Below are 27,500 nucleotides of genomic sequence, written 5' to 3'. Positions count from 1 at the left end.
GCAGAGGGAGGGACTCGAACTTGTGTCCTCCTGTACCTACGCCAGACCACTCAACCACCGCCTCCCATCCCGTGTGTGTGCGCAACGGAAAACGCAAAGAAAACAGAATCCCTTTACTGTTAAGACAAAAACAGCAAAACAGAGATCGCATAGGTGAACAGCGTCGTGCCAAAACAAGTCAGTTAGTATGAACAGGCCAAGTATAGTTATGAGAGCAGAGACACCTGGTGGGCAGTTATGGAGGTAGGAGACGAGGCAACGAGAGAGAGAGAGAGAGAGAGAGAGAGAGAGACTACCATTTCCCTTCATTTCGCAGAGAGGAGTGAGGGAAGGAAGACTGCAAGGAAGGACGGACGGAAGGAAGGAAGGAAAGGAACACAGCAACCATATGTAAGTCTTTTTCTAACAGTTCCTTATTGAAATCGTCTCCGTGGTGATTGGTGGTATTAAAAGCCTCCAAAGTCGTGATGGTGGTGATAGTGGCGGTGTGGTTGTGTGGTGGTGATGATCGTGTGGTGGTGTTATAGGCCTCGAAAGTGGGAGGGTGGTGATGATTGTGTGGTGGTGGTGATTGTGTGGTGGTGATGATTGTGTGGTGGTGTTATAGGCCTCGAAAGTGGGAGGATGGTGGTGATTGTGTGGTGGTGGTGATTGTGTGGTGGTGGTGATTGTGTGGTGGTAATGATCGTGTGGTGGTGTTATAGGCCTCGAAAGTGGGAGGGTGGTGGTGATTGTGGTGGTGCTGATTGTGTGGTGGTGATGATCGTGTGGTGGTGTTATAGGCCTCGAAAGTGGGAGGGTGGTGATGATTGTGTGGTGGTGGTGATTGTGTGGTGGTGATGATTGTGTGGTGGTGGTGATTGTGTGGTGGTGGTGATTGTGTGGTGGTGGTGATTGTGTGGTGGTGGTGATTGTGTGGTGGTGATGATTGTGTGGTGGTGTTATAGGCCTTGAAAGTGGGAGGATGGTGATGATTGTCTGGGGGTTGTGATTGTGTGGTGGTGTTATAGGCCTCAAAGTGGGAGGGTGGTGATTGTGGGGTGGTGGTGATTGTGGGGGGGTGTGATTGGCGTCGCACGTGGGTGGGTGGTGGTGATTGTGTGGTGGTAATGATCGTGTGGTGGTGTTATAGGCCTCGAAAGTGGGAGGGTGGTGGTGATTGTGTGGTGGTAATGATCGTGTGGTGGTGTTATAGGCCTCGAAAGTGGGAGGGTGGTGGTGATTGTGTGGTGGTAATGATCGTGTGGTGGTGTTATAGGCCTCGAAAGTGGGAGGGTGGTGGTGATTGTGTGGTGGTGGTGATTGTGTGGTGGTGTTATAGGCCTCGAAAGTGGGAGGGTGGTGGTGATTGTGTGGTGGTGGTGATTGTGTGGTGGTGGTGATTGTGTGGTGGTGTTATAGGCCTCGAAAGTGGGAGGTGGTGGTGATTGTGTGGTGGTGGTGATTGTGTGGTGGTGGTGGTGATTGTGTGGTGGTGTTATAGGCCTCGCAAGTGGGAGGGTGGTGGTGATTGTGTGGTGGTAATGATCGTGTGGTGGTGTTATAGGCCTCGAAAGTGGGAGGTGGTGGTGATTGTGTGGTGGTGGTGATTGTGTGGTGGTGGTGATTGTGTGGTGGTGTTATAGGCCTCGAAAGTGGGAGGGTGGTGGTGATTGTGTGGTGGTAATGATCGTGTGGTGGTGTTATAGGCCTCGAAAGTGGGAGGGTGGTGGTGATTGTGTGGTGGTGGTGATTGTGTGGTGGTGGTGATTGTGTGGTGGTGTTATAGGCCTCGAAAGTGGGAGGGTGGTGGTGATTGTGTGGTGGTAATGATCGTGTGGTGGTGTTATAGGCCTCGAAAGTGGGAGGGTGGTGGTGATTGTGTGGTGGTGGTGATTGTGTGGTGGTGGTGATTGTGTGGTGGTGTTATAGGCCTCGAAAGTGGGAGGGTGGTGGTGATTGTGTGGTGGTGGTGATTGTGTGGTGGTGGTGATTGTGTGGTGGTGTTATAGGCCTCGAAAGTGGGAGGATGGTGGTGATTGTGTGGTGGTGGTGATTGTGTGGTGGTGGTGATTGTGTGGTGGTAATGATCGTGTGGTGGTGTTATAGGCCTCGAAAGTGGGAGGGTGGTGGTGATTGTGTGGTGGTGGTGATTGTGTGGTGGTGTTATAGGCCTCGAAAGTGGGAGGGTGGTGGTGATTGTGTGGTGGTAATGATCGTGTGGTGGTGTTATAGGCCTCGAAAGTGGGAGGGTGGTGGTGATTGTGTGGTGGTGGTGATTGTGTGGTGGTGGTGATTGTGTGGTGGTGTTATAGGCCTCGAAAGTGGGAGGATGGTGGTGATTGTGTGGTGGTGGTGATTGTGTGGTGGTGGTGATTGTGTGGTGGTAATGATCGTGTGGTGGTGTTATAGGACTAGAAAGTGGTCGGTTGGTTGTGATGGTGTGGTGGTGTTGATTGTGGTGGTGTTATAGGCCTCGAAAGTGGGAGGGTGGTGGTGATTGTGTGGTGGTAATGATCGTGTGGTGGTGTTATAGGCCTCGAAAGTGGGAGGGTGGTGGTGATTGTGTGGTGGTGGTGATTGTGTGGTGGTGGTGATTGTGTGGTTGTGTTATCGGCCTCGTCAGTGGGTGGGTGGTGGTGATGGTGTGGTGGTGGTGATTGTGTGGTGGTGTTATAGGCCTCGAAAGTGGGAGGGTGGTGGTGATTGTGTGGTGGTAATGATAGTGTGGTGGTGTTATAGGCCTCGAAAGTGGGAGGGTGGTGGTGATTGTGTGGTGGTGGTGATTGTGTGGTGGTGGTGATTGTGTGGTGGTGTTATAGGCCTCGAAAGTGGGAGGGTGGTGGTGATTGTGTGGTGGTGGTGATTGTGTGGTGGTGTTATAGGCCTCGAAAGTGGGAGGGTGGTGGTGATTGTGTGGTGGTAATGATCGTGTGGTGGTGTTATAGGCCTCGAAAGTGGGAGGGTGGTGGTGATTGTGTGGTGGTGGTGATTGTGTGGTGGTGTTATAAGCCTCGAAAGTGGGAGGGTGGTGATGATTGTGTGGTGGTGGTGATTGTGTGGTGGTGATGATTGTGTGGTGGTGTTATAAGCCTCGAAAGTGGGAGGGTGGTGATGATTGTGTGATGGTGTTATAAGCCTTGAAAGTGGTGGTGGTCGTAATAGTGTCGGTGTGATTGTGTGGTGGTGATGGTTGATGGTGGTCGTGGGTGTTTGGAGGTGTTGTAGGCTTCCAAAGTGGTGATGATGGTGGTGGTGGTGAAACAACTCAATTACCTGCCCACGGAACACACTAATTGAGGTAACTCGCCAGTACTCTCAACCAATCAGGAAATTCAATGTTCCAGTCAAGAAATTCCGAGGGAGTTGTTTTTAGCGTGTTAAGGGCGATAAATGCCGTGAAAACCACCTTAAAATACATCGTTTGACCAAGAGGCGTAAGTAGTTTGCCCCCCTCCCCTCCCCTCCTCCCCCATCCCCAGTCTCTCACCCCCACCCCTTCCCCAAGACCCTCATCCTCACCCCCACCCCTTTCCCCTACCCAATACCCAGGACCTCCCCCACCCCTACTCTATCCCCCAGCCCCCTCACCCCCCCTAGCTTATCCCCAGCCCCCTCACCCCCCTCTATCCTATCCCCAGCCCTTCCCCTCGCTCCTACCCCATTCCATTCCCCGTGTGAAGGGTAGAAATATATAATGACATATTTAATTTAGTCACCCTCTAAAGTACCTCGTTTTCTATGGAGGGTCCTCGCTGCAGCTGATGACCAACTAAGCTAAATATAGAGACCTAATAAATGGAGGATCTAAATATGTAGTTGGTGGTGGTGGTAGGGACAGCCCTCGACCCCTTTCCCCTGTGAGCATTTCGAGTTGTTGGCGTTGTTTATGGTATAAGTTTTCGTTCGTCCTTGCGTTCGAAGCTCCGAGCTGCATCGCCATGGCTTAAAGTAGCTAGTTAACTGGAAACTTCTGCTCCGTGGGTCCGAATTTCCGACATAGCGCGGCGAGAGGTTTGACCACCAGATTATCGTACTCAAGAGCCCCTTATTTACCGGTTGCTAAGACATAGTTATTGCCAGAAAACACCAATAATTAGCCATTTTAACGATAACTATATATAAAGGCAGTTATTGGGTCGGAAATATGCAAACAGGAGGCTGAGTACGACAATCTGGCAACGTTGGGTGACCAGGGCAGCGGAGTTCAATGAAGGGAAGGATCGAGGCGCTGTCCTTACCACCAACAGCAACTACATATATTTAAATCCTAATATATCAGTTATCTATTTAGTTAGTCAAACTCTCAATCATCAGCTGTCTTTTTTATTAGCGAGCTCAAGTTAGTTCAAAGGTGCGAGGAGCCTCTATAGAAAACGACGTGCCTTGGAGGGTGACTAAAGAGGTCATTATATATCTTTGTAGGCCTACCCTTCGCACGGGGAATGGGGTGGGGTGGGGTTGTGGGTGGGGACAGGGTAGGAGTGTCTTGTTAATTCTTTACTAACAATAATGTGGCTGATTTGTCGTTTTACCCGGTTGTTGTTTTTCCAAGGCGCGGTTAGTGCGTTTTGCTAGGCCTTTCTATACCAGTTCTTACAAAGCGTGCGAGGCGGAGGGTGTCGGAAGGAGGCCTCTAACAAGAAGGATCAATAAGAGGATCAGTTTATTTATAATGTAATGGTTTTTTTTCAAGCTTTTGGTCTTTAGCTGAAATATAACAATGTACTACTTCGAGTGACATTTATTAATGGCACCTGCTACATTACAGACACCAGCCCGTCCTTGATGTCGGAAAACCATCTGGAGGAAGAGGAGGAGGAGAAAGAGCTATTGAGAGGAGACATCACCCTGACCACAAGAGGAGAAAGAGCTACCTAGAGGAGACATCACCCTAACCACAAGAGGAGAAAGAGCTACCTAGAGGAGACATCACCCTAACCACAAGAGGAGAAAGAGCTACCGACAGGAGACATCACCCTAACCACAAGAGGAGAAAGAGCTACCTAGAGGAGACATCACCCTAACCACAAGAGGAGAAAGAGCTACCGACAGGAGACATCACCCTAACCACAAGAGGAGAAAGAGCTACCGACAGGAGACATCACCCTAACCACAAGAGGAGAAAGAGCTACCTAGAGGAGACATCACCCTAACCACAAGAGGAGAAAGAGCTACCGACAGGAGACATCACCCTAACCACACCACCACAAGAAGAGGAAGAGCATTGTGCCACTAATCCAAGAGGAGGAGGAGGAGGAGAAGAATCATTACCACCAAGAGATAGTGAAGAGGCTATCACCACCATCACCAATTCAAGAGGAAAGGTCTTACCATCAACACCAAACCAAGAGGAGAAAGAGGAAGGCAATATCCGTTCAAGAGGAGGAAGAGCACCACCACCAGCCCAAGAGGATAGGGATAAGAATTGTTCATGCGTATTTTTTATTTGAATTATTCTCTATTATAAATACTTCGTTCTTATATCTAGTGAACCTTTTTGGTCTTGACTCGGCAGCTGCCAAACACAACTCGAATACTTACAAACTTCTATTTCTCAGGCAAGGAGGACATCGCCAGGGAAGAGGAGGAGAGTCAGAAACACTCAATACCCACTCCCAGTACTGGTGAGAAGCCCGGATGCAGACTCACCCCACAGCAAAACTCCCCTTCCTAATATTAGTGGAATCAAATACAGCAGCAGTTTGGTGTTGCATCTGTTGCCGCCAGTGATGTGTTGGGCCTCATGATGTGACAGTAGCAGGACACGTAGTTGTGATTCTGCTAATGTTTGGAGGGGGAGTTTGTACCAGGGGAGAGTCAGGGGAAGGAGAGCTGGTGTGGGGCGACATCACCACGAAGCTGCCAACACATCATTTGGACATGGAGAGACATCGGACCCATTCTGCAGCGTGTCATCAGGACCTGTGGAGACATCATATAACTTCAGACTCATGATGCAGTGGCCTCCTATTCCCCGGTGTAGGGCTCTGGCCACCTCCTCTCCTGGACTGCTGGCCGGCGATGACGCTGGACAAAAGTCATGGCAAACCTAAGTCCTCAGGGCTCCCCAACTTTGAGACTTGTTTTTAGTTTTTTTTTTTTTCTCCAATACTGTAAGTGAAGTGAGCAAGATGTTAGATTGAGTATAATAAATCTTTTCCAGAACCTGACCTAGTATCGACCCATTACCTCCAATAGCTATCTTCTATAGTGTAGCCTGCTCTTCAGTACAGTTCTCCTTTTTGTTTCTGCCGGGCCCTGTACCATTCTTGTGGCAAAAGTCTTTTCTCCACATGCTGACCGTCCAGGGTGGTGGTGCGACGCCGTGACTAGTCCAGTTGGATCCTTTGCTCCTTAGTATGGATTCTGTTGGTTGGTGGCGAGACGTCTGTCGCCCAACACACTCGCATAGGTTCAGAAAATACATGTTTCTTTGCTTAACTCACACAACAACAAAAATTTCGCCCAACACACTCGCACAGGTTCAGAAAATACTCGTTTCTTTGCTTAACTCACACAACAAAAAAAAATTGTTGACATTATTGGACTAAGCAGTAATTGTACAACTACATTTCCAAGACTCAATGTGGTAAAAGAAGTAATTATGGTGAGAAAACTGTTCATAACACTTTTTGAATCAAATTAAGTATATAAGCTTGTTCTGGCACATTAACTCATCCATACAATGCTACTTTCAGATCTGTAAAAAGGTGGTATAAAGCATAAACACTTATTCTCTAACTTCTCACCATCATTAATCATTTTTTTTACCCTGCTGTGTCTTGATAATCGAGTTAGTCATACAATCATTGCTTAATCCAATGATACCAACAAAATCTGCCCTATCTTTGGCTAATATGAATATTTCCTGAACCTTCACAAGTGTGTTGAGCGACAAAGAGACTCAGATGCCCCGCCAATCAGCAGCGTCCTTACTTACTCAGCCAGGAGCAAAGAATCCAGCTCTAGAAAATGAACTACAGTCTGCTTGACAACGCTGGGAAAGGAGGCACCATGGAGACACTGTGTACCTAGACATCACACTGCAGGGCTTCACTTTTGTTACGCAGTAGTCGTAACAAAATGCCAGGCTTGCTGTGAGATGTAAGTACACGTAAGGTCTCAATTTTGCCTCCTCCGCTGCTATGGTCAGGTGGGAGAGTCAAGATATAACACATCACTGCGTTGCCACCACCCAGAACAGTACTGACAACAGACTTGGAGTATGTGGAGGAGACCTTGCCCGACTGTTGAAGCTCCTGAAAATACAAAGAGAAGTTAACCAGACTGTCACCTAACCAAGAATAAAGAAAGATGGAGATACTGAAGGGAACACAAGGAGAAATTAGCCTGACATTGACACACACGATCAAGCCAACCACAGACTGTTTAAACTCCTAAGAACACAAAGAGAAATTAACCAGACTGTCACATAGCCAAGAATGAAGACAGATGGAGATACTGAAGGGAATACAAGGAGAAATTAACCTGACATTGACACACACGATCAAGCCAACCACAGACTGTTTAAACTCCTAAGAACACAAAAAGAAATTAACCAGACTGTCACATAGCCAAGAACACGACAGATGGAGATATCGAAGGGAATAGAAGGAGAACTTAACCTGACCATGACACACACAATCAAGCCAACCACAGACTGTTTAAACTCCTGAGAACACAAGGAGAAATTAACCAAACTGTCACATAGCCAAGAATGAAGACAGATGGAGATACTGAAGGGAACACAAGGAGAAATTAGCCTGAACACACACACACACACACACACACACGATGAAGCCAACCACAGACTGACAGAGCTCCTGAGAATACAAATAGACAGACTTGAGAATAGAGACACAGACAGACCAGAAGATGGATAGATAAACTAATTCAAGGAGGCATAGATTAGATATAAATAGGTAGACAGACCAATAGAACCATAGATTGAGACATGGATAGACAAACAGATAAATTCAAAGGGCCATAGACTGAGAGATGAATAACACACACTCGGGATGTACAACTCTAACAAAACATGCTCCAACACACGACGAAAAACCGATTGCCAAATTTACAAACTCGAGTTTTACTACTTTTGATTATTACTGTTCCAATGTCTATGATGTGATTGGTCTTGTGTGAAAGAATTCTAAAAAAACAAACACTGAAAACATAGATGCACCCTTGCTGCTCTATTTAAAGCAGTGGTTCCCATCCAGGGGTCCACGGAAGAATTTCAAGGGGTCCATAGAGATTCTAGGTATTTTAAAATTTATTATACCACGGTTACTGGAATTAGGAGACATGCAGCTCAGAATAAAACTCATACTTCTGTACAAAATCCTTAAAACCGAGTATTTAAATGCTAGAATTGCTCTACATTAGCAAAATAACTGGTAGGCTGATTTAGTGTATTCTAGCAAACAAGCACCTTTAAAACCAGTGTGAGGGGGACATGTTCTTGTAATGAAGGGTTCGGGCACATGGTTAGTTTTAAGATAAAGGATTAGTTTTAAGATAAAGGATTAGATTTAAGATAAGGGATTAGGTTTAAGATAAGGGATTAGGTTTAAGATAAGGGATTTTAAGATAAGGGATTAGTTTTCAGATAAGGGATTAGGTTTAAGATAAGGTATTTTAAGATAAGGGATTAGTTTTCAGATAAGGGATTAGGTTTAAGATAAGGGATTAGGTTTAAGATAAGGGATTAGGTTTAAGATAAGGGATTAGGTTTAAGATAAAGGATTAGGTTTAAGATAAGGGATTAGGTTTAAGATAAGGGATTAGGTTTAAGATAAGGGATTAGGTTTAAGATAAGGGATTAGGTTTAAGATAAGGTATTTTAAGATAAGGGATTAGTTTTCAGATAAGGGATTAGGTTTAAGATAAGGGATTAGGTTTAAGATAAGGGATTAGGTTTAAGATAAGGTATTTTAAGATAAGGGATTAGTTTTCAGATAAGGGATTAGGTTTAAGATAAGGGATTAGGTTTAAGATAAAAGATTAGGTTTAAGATAAGGTATTTTCAGATAAGGGATTAGGTTTAAGATAAGGGATTAGGTTTAAGATAAGGGATTAGTTTTAAGATAAGGGATTAGTTTAAAGTTAAGGGATTAGTTTAAAGATAAGGGATTAGTCTTAAGCTGCACGAGAAAGTTTAAAATAAGGCCCGTATCACTAAACATTCCGTCACCCAAGTTCACACATTCGACAAAACTTTCATAGGAGTTTCGGGCATTTACAGAAGTAGCTTTATGACCCTGGTGGTAGTGTGACCCTTCCTCTGTACCGTGAACCTAAAGAAACACTTATATCACCTGGCTGACCCTTTCTTTGACCTTTAGAAATGGTTGATATGAGAGGTGTGTTTTATAACGATGACCTAAGAACAATTGCCCTACCCCTCACCCTGTCCTCCCTTGACCCTCCCCACCCTGCCACCCTACCATCTTCCCCTGCCTGTCCTCACTCCTTCCTCCCCTTCACCCTAATCCCCTACCCCTCCCTTCCTCTCCCCTTCCATCTTGCCTGGCTGTTCACCCCCTGACCTGTCCTCCCTCACCCTTTTCCACCCTTACCTAGCCTCCCTCACCCCATGTCCTTTCCTACCTCACCCTTTTCCCTCCCTGCTCAATCCTCTCACCCTCAACCTTTTCCTCCCTAACCCTTCATCCTTTCCTCCCTGCTCAATCCTCCCTCACCCTTGCCCTTTCACCCTTTCCCCCCTCACCCTTCACCCTTTCCTCCCTGGTTCATTTCTCACCCCTTCACCCTCTCCCTGACGTCCACATCCCCAGGTGAAGTGCACACCCGCCCCCCTGACAGCTCTGCCTTATACCTGTCCCACACACGTCACAAACTCAACCACAACACGAAATGGACACAACATGGCAGGTCTTCCAGCTTACCCTGACTATTATTTTGCGGGATTATGGAGTCCACGAAGCTTTGGCGTTGTTGATGAGTGCACAGGCAGGTCCGCTGATGTGGCAGGGTAATGTGGGTGGTATAGATGTGGCACGGGAGTAAAGCGTTGTGTGGATTTTAGTGGATTTATGTGACCTTCCTCCTCCTTCCTCCCAGCTGCCGTCTCCCTCCCGCCGCCATGTTGCTCGTGACGTCACTTCGAAGCACTTCCGAAGCGTCACCACAGGGCACAGACTTACATACTGTAGAAGAGGGAATGAGTCCTTGAATTAGATTTTGAAAGCGTTTCCATGACTGTTGAAGGTTTGTAGAAAAGATATATGAAGAGCTACTGATGTTTCATAAGGTAGGTGATGAGATACTGGCACGGACCTAAAACGAATCTTAACCACACACACACACACACACACAGACACACACACACACAGACAGACAGACACACACACACACACAGACAGACAGACACACACACACACACAGACAGACACACAAACAGACACACACACACACACACACACAGACAGACACACACACACACACACACACGGCCTCGTATCTTACCTTATTTCAGGGGATCACCACCCACCACGCCCGCGCCGCCGCCCCCCACGCCTTGCAGGGAGGTTCGCCGCGCCCTCCACGCCCCCCCACCGCTGCAGGACCTCCACAAGACGACCATTTTGCCGAACAGTTTGCTGAGGAACACGACACCATGCACCGAGGAGGCCGCCACACAATGGTCAAACTAGCGAACAGTGTTGCCAAAGCGATTTTAAAAGCTTATAAAACCCTCTAAATCCAAGTGTTTCCTGCTAGATACTATTTTCCTATTAACATTTTTTTATTCAAATACATTATTGGGATCTTTCTAATTATCTAGCATCTAGGTGTGTGTGTGTGTGGGTGTGGGTGTGTGTGTGTGTGTGTGTGTGTGTGTGTGTGTGTGTGTGTGTCTGTGTGTGTGTGTGTGTGTGTGTGTGTGTGTGTGTGTGTGTGTGTGTGTGTGTGTGTGTGTGTGTGTGTGTGTGTGTGTGTGTGTGTGTGTGTGTGTGTGTGTGTGTGTCTGTCTGTCTGTGTGTGGGTGGGTGTGGGTGTGTGTGTGTGTGTGTGTGTGTGTGTGTGTGTGTGTGTGTGTGTGTGTGTGTGTGTGTGTGTGTGTGTGTGTGTGTGTGTGTTATTCCCCCACAATCTGGCCACAAGGTGTTATAGGAAGGCGCTCTGTGCTGTCTATGAAACATTTACATCAAAATTCGAAACTAGAGGCACAGAAGAGAAACGAAGGAAAACGATTGGGAGGCTCAAAAAGTGTTTAGCTGCACTTGTTACAGCTTAAAGTGGTTACAAAACGAACATTACGGTGTTAGTAGTTTCATATAAAGATTTAAGCCACAATTGCAGGCCGTGTGTCAGGTGGAGAGGCAGGGAACGATCAGCTGTCCTTCACCAGCGACTCGCATATGTGCAGCTGTTAATGGCGAGCTGCGTTGCCAGAGTGTCGTACTTAGCCTCCTGTTTTCCGATTTTCGCCCAAAAAACTGTATCATCCACTCCAATAACTACATTTATTTATAGTTACCGTTGAAAGGTTTAATTATTAGTGTCTTTTTGCGATAGTTAAGTGTCCAAAAATGGTATATACAATGGTGGATACGATAATCTGGCAACCCTGATGATGACGAGCGACATGCGTGTGTGTTATATACTCATTTATTTCCTTTACAATATTAGTAAGCTTTACATATCGGTGCATCGTTAAAATAAGCAGTACACATTGTAAAAAGACACATAAGTGCTAATATTCGCCTAAACATTGGTGTGTAGGGTGCCAGCACTTACGAACCTTGGAGGAAGAACAGAACCTACGCGCGCGCCATCGTAGCAGCGTTGCCAAATTGTCGTACTCTGAAGATCACATTTATCATTTTTAGGCTCCAAGACGGTCGCAACCACACAAATAACGATAGAAAATTAAAGTTAGCGTTAAAACTTTTATATATTGACGTTGGTTGTTGTTTTTTTTGCTACAGTTATCGGTCAGAAACTACGAAAATGCAATGCGATGAGTACGATAATTTGAGAACGCTGTATCGTAGGCTGTTACAGGTTTTCCATAGAAGAGCGCGGGAGTGTCCCCTCTTTACTATCTATACTCTTTGCTACTACTACAACTACTACTACTACTACTACTACTACTACTACTACTACTACTACTACTATCTGCTAGGTTCCTGCGACGCTTCTCTTACCCACGACAGACTCAAGGGCCAATGCGACAGAGATGAGCACCGAGGCCACGCGCAACTGCAGCCCATGACCCCGATTTTACGCTCTTTCGTCCTGGGTTAATCTATTACCTCCTGTTTTTCAAGATGTCTTCCTCGTGTGGTAACAATGTCGTCGTGTTTCCTCTCCTATTCATTCTATATAGATTGCTACCTTTCTCTGCCTTACTGGTATAACGTATTTCCTCTTTGCATTTCTGTTTCTCTTCATTTATTTTCCTTTTCCCTTTTTTTCAAGATGTCTTCCTCGTGTGGTAACAATGTCGTCGTGTTTCCTTTCCTATCCATTCCATATAGGCTACTCCTTTTCTCTGCCTTACTGGTATAACGTATTTCCTCTTTGCATTTCTGTTTCTCTTCATTTATTTTCCTTTTCCCTTTTTTTTCAAGATGTCTTCCTCGTGTGGTAACAATGTCGTCGTGTTTCCTCTCCTATTCATTAAATATAGATTGCTACCTTTCTCTGCCTTACTGGTATAACGTATTTCCTCTTTGCATTTCTGTTTCTCTTCATTTATTTTCCTTTTCCCTTTTTCTTTTTCTTTGGGGCAGGATTTGCAGGTTCCTGAGGCTGAGTGATTTTCTCTTCCACCAGTTCGAATATCTTCAGTAGATCGGTGTCTGTTCCTCTCCTCAGCTGCGTCATCCTATTTTTCAGCTTGGTTTCTTCCTTTTCCAGTCCGTCTATCTCCTTTTGGCGGCCGTCTATCTCTCTCACCAAGCCTCGCACCTTCTCCTGCCTTGCCCTCGCTGCTGCTAACCTGTTCTGTTGCTGAATGTCTTTTTGGAGCAGTCTTGCATTATCGTTTTCTAGCTCGGTTTCTTTCTTCTGCCGTTTCTTGATTTTCTCATTGTAGACATTTGTTATTTCTTCCAGTTTCGCTGCGGCTTCTTCCTCCTTGCTCCTCATCTCCTGTTTCAGCTGCAGTATTTCTTCTCTGTGTTCCTCTCTCTTCACAAGATGTTGGGTATGTGCTTCTCTCAGACGTACAACCTGTTCATTGCATTTGGTTAAGTCCTCCATCGATCGCTGCAGTTTCGTTTTAATAACACGATTTTCCTCTTCCAAGCGTTGCATTTCTTTCTCTTTGGTAGACACTCGGAGCTGTAACTCTTTCATCTTTCCCTCCAGATCTTGGTGTGCTGCTTTCTTCTGCTTGGCGTTCTCCTGCTGCCAGTGCGTGATCTCTTTTTCTTGTGCTTTCTTAACCTCTCTCAAACACGTCACCTCTCCCTTAAGGTCGGTGATTTCCTGTTTCATTGTTTCCATCTTCTTCTGTTGAGCGTTTCTTTCCTGCTGCACTGCCTTGTTCTGCTCTGTGAGATACTGTTCTGTCAGCTGTGCTAAGTTGTCTTGATACTCCAGCTTCATCTCCTCGAGTTTGGTGTCCTTCTCATCCATAGTCATCTCCATCAGAGTCATCTCACCGTCATGTTTTGCGATAGTCTGTTTCAAAGTTTTTATTTGCTTCAACAGCCTTTCTTCGGTTGATTTATGATGTTCTCGTTTTTCCTTTAGTTCCTTCTCCAGCACTCCACGCTGCTCTTTCAGCTGTGACACTTCCTGTTGCAGTTTACTTTCTCGTTCTTGCTTTCTCCTTAGGGTCGTCTCACCGTCATGTGTTGCGATCGTCAGTTTCAAGATTTCTATATCTTTCAACAGCCTTTCTTCGGATGATCTATGATGTTCTTGTTTCTCCTTCAGCTCCTCCTCCAGCACCCTCCGCCACTTCTTCAGCTGAGCCACTTCCTGTTGCAGTTTACCCTCCAGTTCTTGTTTTCCCTTCAGCTCCTCCTCCAGCACCCTCTGCCCCTTCTTCAGTTGTGACACTTCCTGTTGCAGTTTACTCTCTGTCTTTTCATGTAGCTTCAGTTCGCCTTGCAGCTTTATTTCCTTCTTTCTCCACTGTTCTTGTTCCTCGAGGTGGCTCCTTCTCTCCTCCTCCAGCGCCTTGGAGCCTCCCCGCATTTCCTTCGGAGGGGGGGAAGGGATGAGGGAGGGCCTTAGACGCACGTCAAGACGTACTCTTCATGTAAACATTTTATTTTCATTTTAAGGTAAAAGGAACAAGTGATATATATATATATATATATATATATATATATATATATATATATATATATATATATATATATATATATATATATATATATATATAGATATATATAAACAACTATATCTATATATATATATATATATATATATATATATATATATATAAACACACACACACACAAAAATACATATATCTCTATATCTATATATATATCTATATCTCTATCTCTATATCTATCTATATATATATATATATCTATATATATATATATATATATATATATATATATATATATATATATATATATATATATATATATATATATATATATATATATATATATATATATATATATATATATATATATATATATATGCTATTCCTGAAAATAATAAATGCCAGAACAATAAATAACAAATTTAGTGTTCAAGCATCGGCGTGGTCAGGTGCTCTAAAGGGGCGCCGAATTTTTTAATGAGTAGTCCAGGATCTCAAACAGCCTGTCTGTGTAAAACAGAGCCCCGGCCGGAGCCAACACAAAATTATTATCAATAGTTAGAAAAAAAAATCTCGTACCGAAACATTCGATTTGATCCGATTTCTATCACCTATTCGGCCACTCGCCAGTCTGATGAAAGTCTGATGATAAGTAAGCTGGGCAATTATTATTTCACGCGTGGGATGGACTACATGAAAAACAATATGAGGCGATACCTTCAGCTTGATCTGGCACACCACGCAGCCCCCGCCGGGCCCGGACCCTGGGTGGCATCGCACGCAGATGTTGTGGCCGCAAGGGTGAGACACGGCGCGCGGGGTGACGGCCGTGTCCGCGAAGCACCAGTGACACCGCTGCTCCATCCGTGCCGCCACGAACCCTAGGAGCGGCGGAGGAGGGAACGTTAACGGAGGAGGGAAAAGACAAGTATTCGAGAGGACAGAAAAAAAACAGGGATATGAGTAAACTAACCTTCACTATTTACTGTAGGTATACAAAACAATAATATTCAACAAAGAAACACGCAGAAAACAGCAAACACACACACACACACACACACACACACACACACACACACACACACACATAATTTCCATATTTTTTTCTTTATTGGACAATACGGACGATAAATAAAATAAAAGCATGCCACCTGGTGATCACAAGAGCATTATAAACTGGAATACCTCAACATTGCTTCTCGAATGTGTGACTGGAAAAGAAAGATCTCTATTGTTATGGCGCTGCACTGTATGAGTTCTGGAGAGTTTTAATTAAAGGACTAGTTTACTCTGCTCACTGGTCAGGCCTCACTACACCGTATTATAGTGAAACCAGATTGACAGACCGTTTGACATTGGCTCCCGCGGGTTACCTATAGCCAACACATGATGGGAAGAGAGTTTCAAGAGACAGGTGTTGGTGCTGTGTGGCAGAGTGTCGAGGAGGAAAAGACCCGCGGGAGCCATTGAAAGACGGTCTCGCCAATCAGGCTTCAGCGGGGGCAGTTTCTCCCTAAACCTTCGTGACACGACCTCAGTAGCCGAGCCAGACGCTGAGAGAAGCGGTTCGCCCATTCACTCCAAAAGCACCAAAATTTAACAGAAAACAATATAATTACCCTCGAAGAATTCTTGGAAGGTTTTGACAGAAACATGCCCAAAAAATTATGTATTATCATTATTATTATTATTATTATTATTATTATTATTATTATTATTATTATTATTTTTATTGTTGTTACTATTACTATATATTACTATTGTTAATATTATTATTATTTATTATTATCAATTATTACAATTATTATTACAGTTACTATTATTATTATTATTAGTAGTAGTAGTAGTAGTAGTAGTAGTAGTAGTAGTAGTAGTAGTAGTAGTAGTAGTAGTAGTAGTAGTAGTAGTAGTAGTAGTAGTAGTAGTATCATCGTTTTCATACCATAGTGGTCCTTTTGGGAAGGACTTGTAAAGTATCGATCTTTCATCAATAAACCTAAAGCCGTGCTAGGCGGCTCCCTTATGAGCAGCCGGCCCACGTCGGCGTCCCGGAAACACAAGGAAACACTAACACAACACATGCCCAGTGTTCACATATGTAGACAGGAAAGATCAGGCAAAGAATTTACATTTCAACATTTCATTGGAGAAGAGCTGTGAGTGTGGGTGTAATCACTCTCTACTTACTTTTTATTATTTCCGGAACAGTTGAGTTGCCTTGGGAAGCAGCCATGAGGTCATCTTGGGGCTTCTTCCTGAAATTATTAACTTGAGAGTAGTCTTCAATGAAAGTTTGTTTTCTTTGAAAGAGGGAACTGTCGATAGTTATAGGTGCCGCGCACGAGAGTGACTGTTCACCATCGCAAGGGGGTTACTTTCCTGATCGCCGGAGGGCCAACACAACAACACGTGTCGGCGGCGCGGAGGCGAAGGTGGAGGCGGTGGCCGAACTGGTAGCGTACTGGGCTCACATTCACCGCGTGATGGACGACGCGGGTTCGAATCCCCACGCTACCACTCGGATTTTTCAGTCACCGCCGAGTGTTTAAAACTACTGCTGTCCTGAAGACCACCCATCAACCGGACCTCTAGAGAAGCCGTCCCAAGGAATCAAGAACGAGTTCCGGGGCAGCATGAGGAAGATGCGGAGGAAAGGATTCGCGGGAGCCAACACAAAAACAATCTCGCCTATCAGGTAACGCTATAGAGGGAGAACGGGGGCATGAGAGATGGTCAAGGGTTGGAGATAAGAAAGGCCGCGCAGTCTGTGCCTCACGCATCGGGTTCCCGGTTTTTTTTTTTTTTTTTTTTTTTTTTTACAACAAAGAAGACACCTCAAGGGCACACACACAAAAAGTAAACAATAAAAAAAAGCCCGCTATTCGCTGCTCTTTTTTTTTCCGTTACGATTATTTCCCAAGGCCACAAAGAAGATAACCGAGTTTTCATGGGAGGTTGTCCTGTTCATGGTGCTGAAGTCAGGTAAAACTATCACTAGATCACAAAACACTTCATGGAAATCCCAACTTCTACGGGAGGCTTTTCAGACAGGCGAACTGAGACTCCGATACGTTTAAGAATACTATAATAGCTACCTATCTCTAAGTGTGATAGTACAGGTAACTCTCGATTTACGCGAGTATTGTGTCCTTGAAGAGGTCGCGTAAATCAAACACAATGTAAATCAAACAGTTACAGGCTGGTTTGGATTTTAATTTTTTTTACTTTCATTTTTGGGACGAAGTTGACTAAAGAAGTGTTGGATTGTCACAGAGTCAACATAATTATTACGAACTTGGACGTAAAAAGCAATATAAAAAATAACAAAAAACAACTAAGCTATGTCTTGAAAAACGGGTCACTTAAAACAATTCAGACATTATTACTGAGGAAGTGTTCATTGATTGTTGATGCTGATGTTGATCAAGACCATACCCAGAGCACAAACAGCCCTGTTGTATCAGTTTCAGTATGTGGGTCATATTTTTAAACATTTCGGAGCACAAGGTCACGTATTTGGCAACGCTTTCGATCGTGGGAGTTTGGGACATTTTCAGGGCTAGTTTTATGATCCTTCTGGCAGTTTGGTTGTTCTTCTGTACCATGAACCTAAGGAACCACTCATTGGACCCCGATTGATCTCTTTTTTTCGGCTTTTAGTACTTGATGCGAGAGTCGGAAGGGTCCAAGAATTTCCTCAATTTCGCGCGGCGTTTTGGATAACAATAAATGGTGACTGGGATGAATAATGTATGGCTCCGCGTCCACTTATATATAACTCTCCTCCGTAAGAATAGGCTATGAATTCCTGAAGCACTCATGGAAAGCTAAAACTGATGGCGCAATAACTACAAAAAAAGGGGTGATTTAGATAAGACGAACGATAAACAAACAGAACCTAACCCGAGCCATTGATGGATGAGTTACCAAATGAAACTGCAAAAAATGATGATTCATAAAAAATGTATAGATGAATAGATAGGTATGTTATTTTCCGGGAGGTTTGGAGGTTAGTGGAAGACATACATGACAACAGAAAAGCAGTTGGTGTAGTAGGAAACGAGATAGGGAAGGGTGCATAGATTAGATTGATAATTCATTGTTGCGGGTGAACAACAAGGGAGAAGGGAGGAACATGTCATCCCAACCCCCAGGCAGGACACTGTGTGATTATACAACTATTAATACATATGTAGATAGCACCATGAAACTAAAAAGATACAATGGTAGGAAGGAATGCACAACAGGGGAGGGGGGCACAAATTAAACTTTAAACCATGGGCTGTTACGAGTCTGTGTCAATCCTGCATAAATATAAAAAAATGAATACATGCAGGTAATTAAGACAGCACCGTACCTCAGCAGCAGCGGTGACAGCAGCAGTGAACGGCAGCAGAGGAAGGGTTGGCATTATGAGGGAGCGGGGACGCGGATACACGAAAGATACCAGTGTGTGGGCGGCATACAGCCTGACGATAACAAGGGAGGGAGTTCTGCCACGGGAGTGATAAAGAGCCTCAACACTGATAGCTGCAAATGAGTCAAGCAACATTCCCGGAACTTGAGACAGCGAGTGTGTTAAGGTGACGGGGCACGGAAGGGAAGGGTTGGGATGCAAAGGAATGGAAAGGAAAGGAAAGGGAATGGAAGAGACGGGAATAGGAAGATTGTCAAGGATAGGGATGCAATGGAAAGGAAAGGAAAGGAAAAGGAAGGAAAGGGAATGGAAGAGACGGGAATAGGAAGATTGTCAAGGATAGGGATGCAATGGAAAGGAAAGGAAAGGAAAGGAAAAGGAATGGAAGAGACGGGAATAGGAAGATTGTCAAGGATAGGGATGCAATGGAAAGGAAAGGAAAGGGAATGAAAGAGACGGGAATAGGAAGATTGTCAAGGATAAGAAAGTGAAGGGCAGGGAAATTATAGGAACGGAAGGGATGGGAAAGAAAGGGAAGAGATGCAAATTACCACTGTGAGGGAAGAGAAAGGCATTAGTGAAGAAAATGAAGGTAGTTATATATAGCCCTACACAGATTTGACAAGCCTATCGTAGTAGTTTTGGGCATTTGTAGTTCGGGGTAGTTTAAGTATCCTCTGTTGTTAGTTTGACCCTTCTTTTTATCTATGATCCAAGAAAACACTCGAGAACCCCATTGACCTCTTTTTTGGCCTTTTTAAGTAGTTGATGTGAGAAAACCGACCCAGCAAGCCATTAACGAAACAAACCGCCAAACTCTTTCATTTTTGGCTGATGTCTCGTTTTCGCAATGCTTTCTGATGGTTTCTCAAGGGTCTGTCCCAACATAATTTCACAATGTACAGACGAGTCATCTCATTTCTTGGGCTTATCTCTTGTATCTCTATCACATGAATACAATTTTTCTTTACGTTCGTTTGCGTGGTTTATCGCCTTGGAGGTCACGTATTGCCTCGATCGATCGCCAGACTCCATTTCATAAACTCCAATGGTGTTTGACCAACCACCCACACACCCCATTCCCTTATCACCCCTACCCAGTACCCCTGACTACCTTACCCCACCCACACACCCCATTCCCTTATCACCCCTACCCAGTACCCCTGACTACCTTACCCCACCCACACACCCCATTCCCTTATCACCCCTACCCAGTACCCCTGACTACCTTACCCCACCCACACACCCCATTCCCTCATCACCCCTTCCCAGTACCCCTGACTACCTTACCCCATCCACACACCCCATTCCCTTATCACCACTACCCAGTACCCCAGACAACCTTACCCCACCCACACACCCCATTCCCTTATCACCCCATTCCTTATCACCCCACCCAGCACCCCTGACTATCTTACCCCACCCACACACCCCATTCCCTTATCACCCCTTCCCAGTACCCCTGACTATCTTACCCCGCCCACACACCCCATTCCCTTATCACCCCTACCCAGTACCCCTGACTACCTTACCCCACCCACACACCCCATTCCCTTATCACCCCTACCCAGTACCCCTGACTACCTTACCCCACCCACACACCCCATTCCCTTATCACCCCTTCCCAGTAGTTACCCCTGACTACCTTACCCCACCCACACACCCCATTCCCTTATCACCCCTTCCCAGTACCCCTGACTACCTTACCCCACCCACACACCCCATTCCCTTATCACCCCTTCCCAGTACCCCTGACAACCTTACCCCACCCACACACCCCATTCCCTTATCACCCCTTCCCAGTACCCCTGACTACCGTACCCCACCCACACACCCCATTCCCTTATCACCCCTTCCCAGTACCCCTGACAACCTTACCCCACCCACACACCCCATTCCCTTATCACCCCTTCCCAGTACCCCTGACTACCTTACCCCACCCACACACCCCATTCCCTTATCACCCCTTCCCAGTACCCCTGACAACCTTACCCTACCCACACACCCCATTCCCTAATCACCCCTTCCCCGTACCCCTGACTACCCCATTCCCTTATCACCCTACCCAGTACCCCTGACAACCTTACCCCACCCACACACCCCATTCCCTTATCACCCCTACCCAGTACCCCTGACAACCTTACCCCACCCACACACCCCATTCCCTTATCACCCCTTCCCAGTACCCCTGACTACCTTACCCCACCCACACACCCCATTCCCTCATCACCCCTTCCCCATACCCAACCCCATAAAACCATACCCTACCCACAGTCCCCATTCCCCATTCCCTCTTGTATGCCCTCTCCGAACTCCCTTAAATAATAGATAAATGAGAGAGATGTTGAGAAGGGCGATGGCCATGACACAGACGCAGCAGCAAGACAAAGTTGGAAAGGGTCACAAAAATACAAGATGGTCTGACTTTGTAATTCACCGCTTTATTCCATCAATGACCAGTATGATGAGGTATTAATATGTACACACACACACACACACACACACACACACACACACACACACACACACACACACACACACACACACACACACACACACACGAGGGATGTACAAAAAATTACATTATATATACACACACGCACATTGCTTGTTTTGTGCCACCACGAGAGGGACGGAAGAAGTTAATATTAATGAAGGAAATCAGTAGTAACCAATAAGTGTATAGAAGACAACATCCATATAGTTACAACCACTGCTAAAACATTGCTATCAACACTAACATTCACACCTGGCACATAAAATTAGGTAAGGTAAGGGAGGTCAAGTTAAGATGAGGTACGGTAAGGTAAATCTGGGCTACGGTAAGGTTAGGTAAGGTGAGGTTAGTCTAGGTTAGGTAAGGTTAGGTTAGGTAAGGTAAGGTAAGGTAAGGTAAGGTTAGGTAAGGTAAGGTTAGGTAAGGTAAGGTTAGGCTAGGTAAGGTAAGGTAAGGTGAGGTTATGTTATGTTAGGTAAGGTAAGGTTAGGTAAGGTAAGGTAAGGTAAGGTTTGGTAAGGTAAGGTAAGGTGAGGTTAGGTAAGGTAAGGTAAGGGTAGATAATGTAAAAAAAAAAAAATTAATTGAGGTTAAAAAACACAAGTAAAAATCTATATTCGAAAAACTGCTAAAGACTAAAACTGTAAAATAACTTAGTAACCCTTGCGACTTAATCCTCTCCTTCATTCCTCTCCATCCTTAGCCTTTGCATGACGGATCGGGAATACGGTGAAAGTCTGTTGACCTGCGTTCCAATAGTCAAGTGTGCGCAAATGGGGAAGTAGAATTAAACCAAAAACAAAGAAAAGTAAGTGAATATAAACCTTCCAAAATAAAAATAAAAAGAGCTCAAAATTATGACAAAAAAAGTAGGGTAAGAAATATTAAGCCCTCCCAAAAGTATGGTCTGAATTTTCTAGGATACGAATTATAACTGCAAAAAAATTAGGTAGGAAATGTTAAACCCTCCCAAAAGTATGGTCTGAATTTTCTAGGATAGGAATTATAACAGCAAAAAAAATTAGGTAGGAAATGTTAAACCCTCCAAAAGTATGGTCTGAATTTTCTAGAATGGGAAATCACAATAAAACAATGATAGGAAATATTAAACCCTCCCAAAAGTATGGTCTGAATTTTCTAGGATGGGAAATCACAACAAAATAATGAGATAGGAAATATCAAACCCTCCCAAAAGTATGGTCTGAATTTTCTAGAATGGGAAATCACAACAAAATAATGAGATGGGAAATATTAAACCCTCCCAAAAGTATGGTCTGAATTTTCTAGGATACAAAATTATAACAGCAAAAAAAATTAGGTACGAACTACAGACAGAAAAATATAAACATCCCAAAGAACAAGTTTTAAGTCTGAAGTAAGGATGTTAATTAAAATAACCTCTAAAATATTAATTCCTGAAAGCAGAAAATTTTAACCTCCAAAAAATACAGGACTGAATTCACATAGACAGAAAAACATAAACATCCCAAAGAACAAGTTTTAAAAGTCATGAAGTTAGGATGTTAATTAAAATACCCTCAAAAAATATTAATTCTTGAAGGCAGAAAATTATACCTCCAAAAAATGTCTAAATTCACATACAGAAAAATATAAACATCCCAAAGAACAAGTTTTAAAAGTCATGAAGTTAATTAAAATACCCTCAAAAATATTAATCCTTGAAGGCATAAAACTATAACCTCCAAAAAATACAACTCTGAATTCATATAGACAGAAAAATATAAACATCCCAAAGAACAAGTTTTAAAAGTGAGGACGTTAATTAAAATACCCTCAAAAATATTACGTCTTGAAGGCAGAAAATTATAACCTCAAAAAAATACAACTGTCTGAATTCATATAAACAGAAAAATATAAACATCCCAAAGAACAAGTTTTAAAAGTCAGGATGTTAATTAAAATACCCTCAAAAATATTACGTCTTGAAGGCAGAAAATTATAACCTCAAAAAAATACAACTGTCTGAACTCTTGAAGGAAAAACAAAACATAAAACAAAAAAGCGTCGAGAATCTTGAAAGCATGAAAGTATTTATAAGGAAACACAGATCAACAGACTTTCACAGCATTTGTCTTCCTCCACTAAAAGCTAAACTCTCAAAAAACAAATCTGAACTCGAACAAAAAAAATAATACATAAAATAAAGTTGTCAGAAATTCTTGAGTGCGGGAAAATATACGTAAAAGAACACGGGTTACCAGACTTTCCGCTGCGTTTGTTCTCCTCAACTTAAAGCTCATCTTGCCGGCCCCAAAGTCACCTGTGAGCCCAGCGAGGAAGTGCCGATGTAGGTAATGAGTTAACACACCTGAGCAGCACCAAAAAACTCCTTAACGGACAAGAAACGGAAAGAAACAAACGACGAAATTTCACGTTTTACACACCTGTTAAAACCTCACACACACACACACGCACACACACAAACATTAGTATTTTGATTATACATTCTTCTGAGTAAAAAAAACTGTATAAAATGATAAAAAAAATCACTCACTCTCTCTCTCTCTCACCTGAACACACCTATGCCTTTATTTAATCAACAGGTGTGCTTTGGCAGGTTTGGGTTAGTTGTGTAAAATGGAAAGGTACTTGTTCACACGGTCCTTAACTTATGAAAAGATTGTAAATGAGAGGAAATGACGAATGGTAGTAGTAGTAGTAGTAGTAGTAGTAGTAGTAGTAGTAGTAGTAGTAGTAGTAGTAGTAGTAGTAGTAGTAGTAGTAGTAGTAGTAGTAGTAGTAGTAGTGGGGAAAGTGAGTTAACATACATCTTCATATCTCTCTTCCTAGTCACTCTTAATATGCACTCTCCATACACACTAACCAAGGAGAGTAAGTATAGACATAAGTTATATTAGTCTGAATGTTGATGTATTGCTTCAGAAAAAAAAATGTATTACTACTTATTTCTCTTCATTTTGTGTTGCTTTGTGTTTCCTATTGTATGGCTTGTTTTCTTTTTTGTTGTATTGCTTCAGTTTTCGTTTTCTTGTTGTATTGCTAACTTTCCATTTTCTTGTACTGCTTGTTTTTTTTCTTGTATCGCTTAACTTTCCACTTTTTTGTATTGCTTGTATGTCTAGATTTTTTATCCTTTATATAAATTAAGTTTTTTCGTGTATCGCTTTTCTGTTTTCCTCTAAACTTGTATTCCTTGACTTTCCCTCACCTATGTATTGCGATGCATTGTATTTCTAGTTTCTTATCCTGCATAACTTAAGTTTGAGCAAAGTCAGTTTTGAGTCACTTAAGTGGGCAAGACTATCAGGCAGACAAACTTATGAACAAACCACTGCCTTATCACTGCCTTCTCATTTCCAAGATCACACAAGGCCCGGGAAAGTCATGATGGACTCTCTTAAAAACAAAGTCACTTATTCTCATTTCCTAAGGCACACAAGGTGAGGTCATTTTCAGGTCACCCCAGTGATCTGAGGAGGCCAAGGATAACCAAACAACCCAAGGCTTACAGACCCATTCAGGAAAGATCATAACAGGGCGACCAAAATTAGGTCACATGTAAGGAAGGGACGGGCATAGGATCTCATGAGCAAGGTCACACAAGGGCTAAAGGACCAGGTCATGTTAGGGTGAGCAAAATTAGGTCACTGGGATAATGATTGAGGGGAAGACAGCCACATGACCGTCAGAACAAGGTCACATCAGGTCACATTAGGTCACTTCTGGAGTAATGACAAGAGGGAATAGCCACATGACCCTCAGAACAAGGTCACTTATGGGGCGTGCGCAGTGGTCAGGAGCCTCAGCATGTCCCTCGTGACCCAGAACAAGGTCACAGTGGGATCACATTAAAAGGAGGTGACTTCTGGGGTGTGTGCTGTGGTCAGGAGCCTCAGCATGTCCCTCGTGACCCAGAACAAGGTCACACTGGGATGACATTAAAAGGAGGTGACTTCTGGGGTGTGTGCTGTGGTCAGGAGCCTCAGCGTGTCCCTCATGACCCTGGCAGAGGTGGTCACCAAGAAGAGGAGGTGGAACTTGGTGAGGGTGGGGGAGGGTGGGGGGCCGCGGGTCAGGGTATGCAGGACGGTGGCGCGCTCCAGGTCCAGCCAGCGCTCCAGGGTTGCCTCTGTCTCTTCGTCCTCAGCGCTCTCCTCTGGCATGCCCCCCGCCAGGAAGCTCTCCGGCCCGAAGAGCATTGCCTCCAGCACACGCTTGGCCTGGTGACGGGACGGTGGTGGTGATAGTCATTGTAGGTATTGATGATAATGATAACAACCCAACAAAGCTTAACCAACCAACCTAAACCAACCCGACCCAATCTAAACCAATCCAACACAACCCAAACCACCCTAAACCAAACAAAGCTAAACAAATCTAACCCAACCTAAACCAACTCAACCCAACCCACTTCGACCTAAACCAACCCCACCCAACCCACTTCAACCTAAACCAACCCAACCCAACCCAATGCAGTCTATCCTAATGGAACCCAAACCAACCCAACCCAACCCAAGTCATCCCAACCCACCTGTGTGAGTGAGATAGATCGCTCCTTGTGTAGCAGCTGCAGGAGACAGACGAAGGCGTGGCAGGAGGGGACGGAGGGCGGAACAGCGCAGCAGCCATCCCGCGCCTGCTGCTCGGGCTGCTGTGCCCCCACCAACAGTAGGGTGGCGGCTGCAGCACACTGGCACAGCGACATGGCTCCTCCACCTGAGACACATAGGGTGGTACATGTGTTATAAGACACTTTCGCTTCTCACATCAGCTGTTTCTAAAGGTCAAAGAGGGGATCAATTGGGTTCACAAACATCACGAGTAACAAAAAAAATAAGTAGGAGACTTCTGGAATATAAAAAAAAGAGATAGAAGAGACAGAAATTAGTTAATCCATGAAAGTTGAAAGCGAAGGTAGAAAAATACGAAGAGACTGAGATTGGTATTATAAGACTTTCGCTTCTCACATCAGCTATTTCTAAAGGTCAAAGAGGGGGTCAATGGGGTTCTAATGAGTGTCTTTTTAGGTTCATGGTACAGAAGAAGAGTCAAAGTACCACCAGGGTCATAAAACTACTCCTGGAAATGCCACAAATTTTTACGAAAGCCTTGTCAAATATGTGAACTTGGGCGCCAAAATGTTTGAAAATACAGCCCATGGAAAGAGTTAGTGCCTGTATTTGTTAATTAATTTATTTAGAAAGTGTCTCATGATCAAGATGTGAGAAAATTAACGAAGAACAAATGGTTATGACAATGATGATTAACTGGTCTAATTTTCCACATGTATTTACTGATATATTTATTTCGATTTAGTGATTTATTAATTTGGAAACTGTCTCGTAAAGTCGTAAAATTAAAAGAGGTATGGGAACATTGGCAAAGAACTCCCTCTCCCTCTCCCTCTCCCTCTCTTTTTCCCCAACCTCACAAACACCCTTTCCGACACCCTCACAGCACCCTGACACTCCCTAACCCCCTCTTCCTACCCACTCCGTCACCCCCTTTACTCACAGGCGTCAGGGGGAGGGGGGACGAGGATGAGGCGGGGGTGCGGGTCCTTGCCATCCTGCGCCACTATTGCCAGCTCCAGGGACGTCTCCTCCACGCCCCGCGCCTGCAGCTGCTTGAGGCCCGTCACCAGCTGCAGCAGGAGGAGGCAGGCGTCCCGCACCCACTCCCCGGCGCCCGGCTCGTTCATCTCCTCCTTGACACGAGCTTGCAAGGTGGAGAGCTTGAGTGGAGGCAGCACCCACACTGTCCCTGGAGGTGGATGTGGAGGAGGGTTACTGGATGAGGTGAAGTTGTATAGGTTTTTAATGTTGACATACACTGAAATTTCCTGCACTGAAATTTCCTGCAAACACACAGAACATTGCATTACAAGGGCCAAAACTGCCTCTCAACACCCCCCACACACACACATATACAGGCTACATTTTTGTATACTTTTCTTTACCCTTGGGCTGCCTACATAAGTATAAAAAAATACACTTATATACCCCACCATATACCCCCTTCTACTCCTTCCAACACCCCTATACCTCAATCATGTTCCCCATATCTTTCCATATGACCCCCCTATCCCCCATACTTCCCCCAACCCACCAGGTGAGAAGTTGTAAGTTAGTATAAAAAATTACAATCATATACCCCCTTCTACTCCTTCCAACACCCCTATACCTCAATCATGTTCCCCATATCTCTCCATACAACCCCCCTATCCCCCATACTTCCCCCAACCCACCAGGTGAGAAGTTGTAAGTTAGTATAAAAAATTACAATCATATACTCCTCCATATACCCCCTTCTACTCCTTCCAACACCCCTATACCTCAATCATGTTCCCCATACCT

At 44.3% G+C, this 27,500-nt stretch overlaps 2 protein-coding genes and 3 long non-coding RNA genes across 11 annotated transcripts in view; 2 read left to right on the top strand and 3 right to left on the bottom strand.

The window, feature by feature from the left end:
* Window positions 1–4,894, top strand: part of LOC126986404 (uncharacterized) — a 9,518-nt gene extending 4,624 nt beyond the window's left edge. Inside the window, exons 2-3 of the long non-coding RNA XR_007739698.1 lie at window positions 317–390; window positions 4,751–4,894. This is a non-coding gene — a long non-coding RNA (uncharacterized LOC126986404). The remainder of the gene's footprint in view (window positions 1–316; window positions 391–4,750) is intronic.
* LOC126986403 (uncharacterized) lies at window positions 4,789–10,322 on the bottom strand. The gene is made up of 4 exons (XR_007739697.1): window positions 9,894–10,322; window positions 6,172–7,241; window positions 5,158–6,009; window positions 4,789–5,114 (listed from the first exon to the last, which is right to left on the bottom strand). It is a non-coding gene; the product is annotated as an uncharacterized LOC126986403 (long non-coding RNA).
* Window positions 10,323–11,918: 1,596 nt separating this feature from the next.
* LOC126986402 (trichohyalin-like) lies at window positions 11,919–18,784 on the bottom strand. Of its 2 annotated transcripts, XR_007739696.1 has the most exons (5): window positions 18,606–18,784; window positions 16,436–16,503; window positions 14,966–15,129; window positions 12,652–14,166; window positions 11,919–12,348 (listed from the first exon to the last, which is right to left on the bottom strand). XR_007739696.1 is itself a non-coding variant. In XM_050842545.1 (4 exons), the coding sequence occupies exons 2-4, from the start codon at window positions 16,479–16,481 to the stop codon at window positions 12,709–12,711; spliced, it is 1,668 nt and encodes a 555-aa protein (XP_050698502.1). In that variant the 5' UTR covers window positions 16,482–16,503; window positions 18,606–18,782; the 3' UTR covers window positions 11,919–12,708. The 2 variants fall into 2 exon arrangements, 1 of the variants encoding a protein (XP_050698502.1); XM_050842545.1 differs by having other exon boundaries at window positions 11,919–14,166; window positions 18,606–18,782.
* Window positions 18,785–21,087: 2,303 nt separating this feature from the next.
* Window positions 21,088–25,221, top strand: LOC126986400 (uncharacterized). Of its 2 annotated transcripts, none has more exons than XR_007739694.1 (3): window positions 21,088–21,507; window positions 21,593–25,002; window positions 25,093–25,221. It is a non-coding gene; the product is annotated as an uncharacterized LOC126986400 (long non-coding RNA). The 2 variants fall into 2 exon arrangements; XR_007739695.1 differs by having other exon boundaries at window positions 21,593–24,975; window positions 25,066–25,182.
* The window catches only part of LOC126986399 (serine/arginine repetitive matrix protein 2-like), a 59,137-nt gene continuing 56,635 nt past the window's right edge, over window positions 24,999–27,500 (bottom strand). For all 5 annotated transcript variants that reach the window (XM_050842540.1, XM_050842542.1, XM_050842543.1 and 2 more), the window contains 3 exons: window positions 26,659–26,907; window positions 25,676–25,860; window positions 24,999–25,364 (listed from right to left, as the gene is read on the bottom strand). In XM_050842540.1, coding sequence (XP_050698497.1) covers window positions 25,083–25,364; window positions 25,676–25,860; window positions 26,659–26,907 — 716 coding nt within the window. In that variant the 3' untranslated portion in view covers window positions 24,999–25,082. The remainder of the gene's footprint in view (window positions 25,365–25,675; window positions 25,861–26,658; window positions 26,908–27,500) is intronic.

This window comes from Eriocheir sinensis, chromosome 61 (genome assembly GCF_024679095.1).
Source record: "Eriocheir sinensis breed Jianghai 21 chromosome 61, ASM2467909v1, whole genome shotgun sequence".
NCBI lineage: Eukaryota > Metazoa > Arthropoda > Malacostraca > Decapoda > Varunidae > Eriocheir > Eriocheir sinensis.
The sequence above is the reverse complement of the archived record's forward strand: the minus strand, read 5'-3'. Positions and strand labels throughout refer to the sequence as shown.

Bases quoted from the DNA above. Each gene is read 5' to 3' on its own strand.
- LOC126986402 (XM_050842545.1), bottom strand. From the start codon at position 16,481: ATGGCTGCTTCCCAAGGCAACTCAACTGTTCCGGAAATAATAAAAA. The intron at 15,130-16,435 runs GTAAGTAGAGAG...CGCCGCTCCTAG, and splicing joins TGTTCCGGAAATAATAAAAA to GGTTCGTGGCGGCACGGATG. The intron at 14,167-14,965 runs GTATCGCCTCAT...CCCCCTCCGAAG, and splicing joins TGTGCCAGATCAAGCTGAAG to GAAATGCGGGGAGGCTCCAA.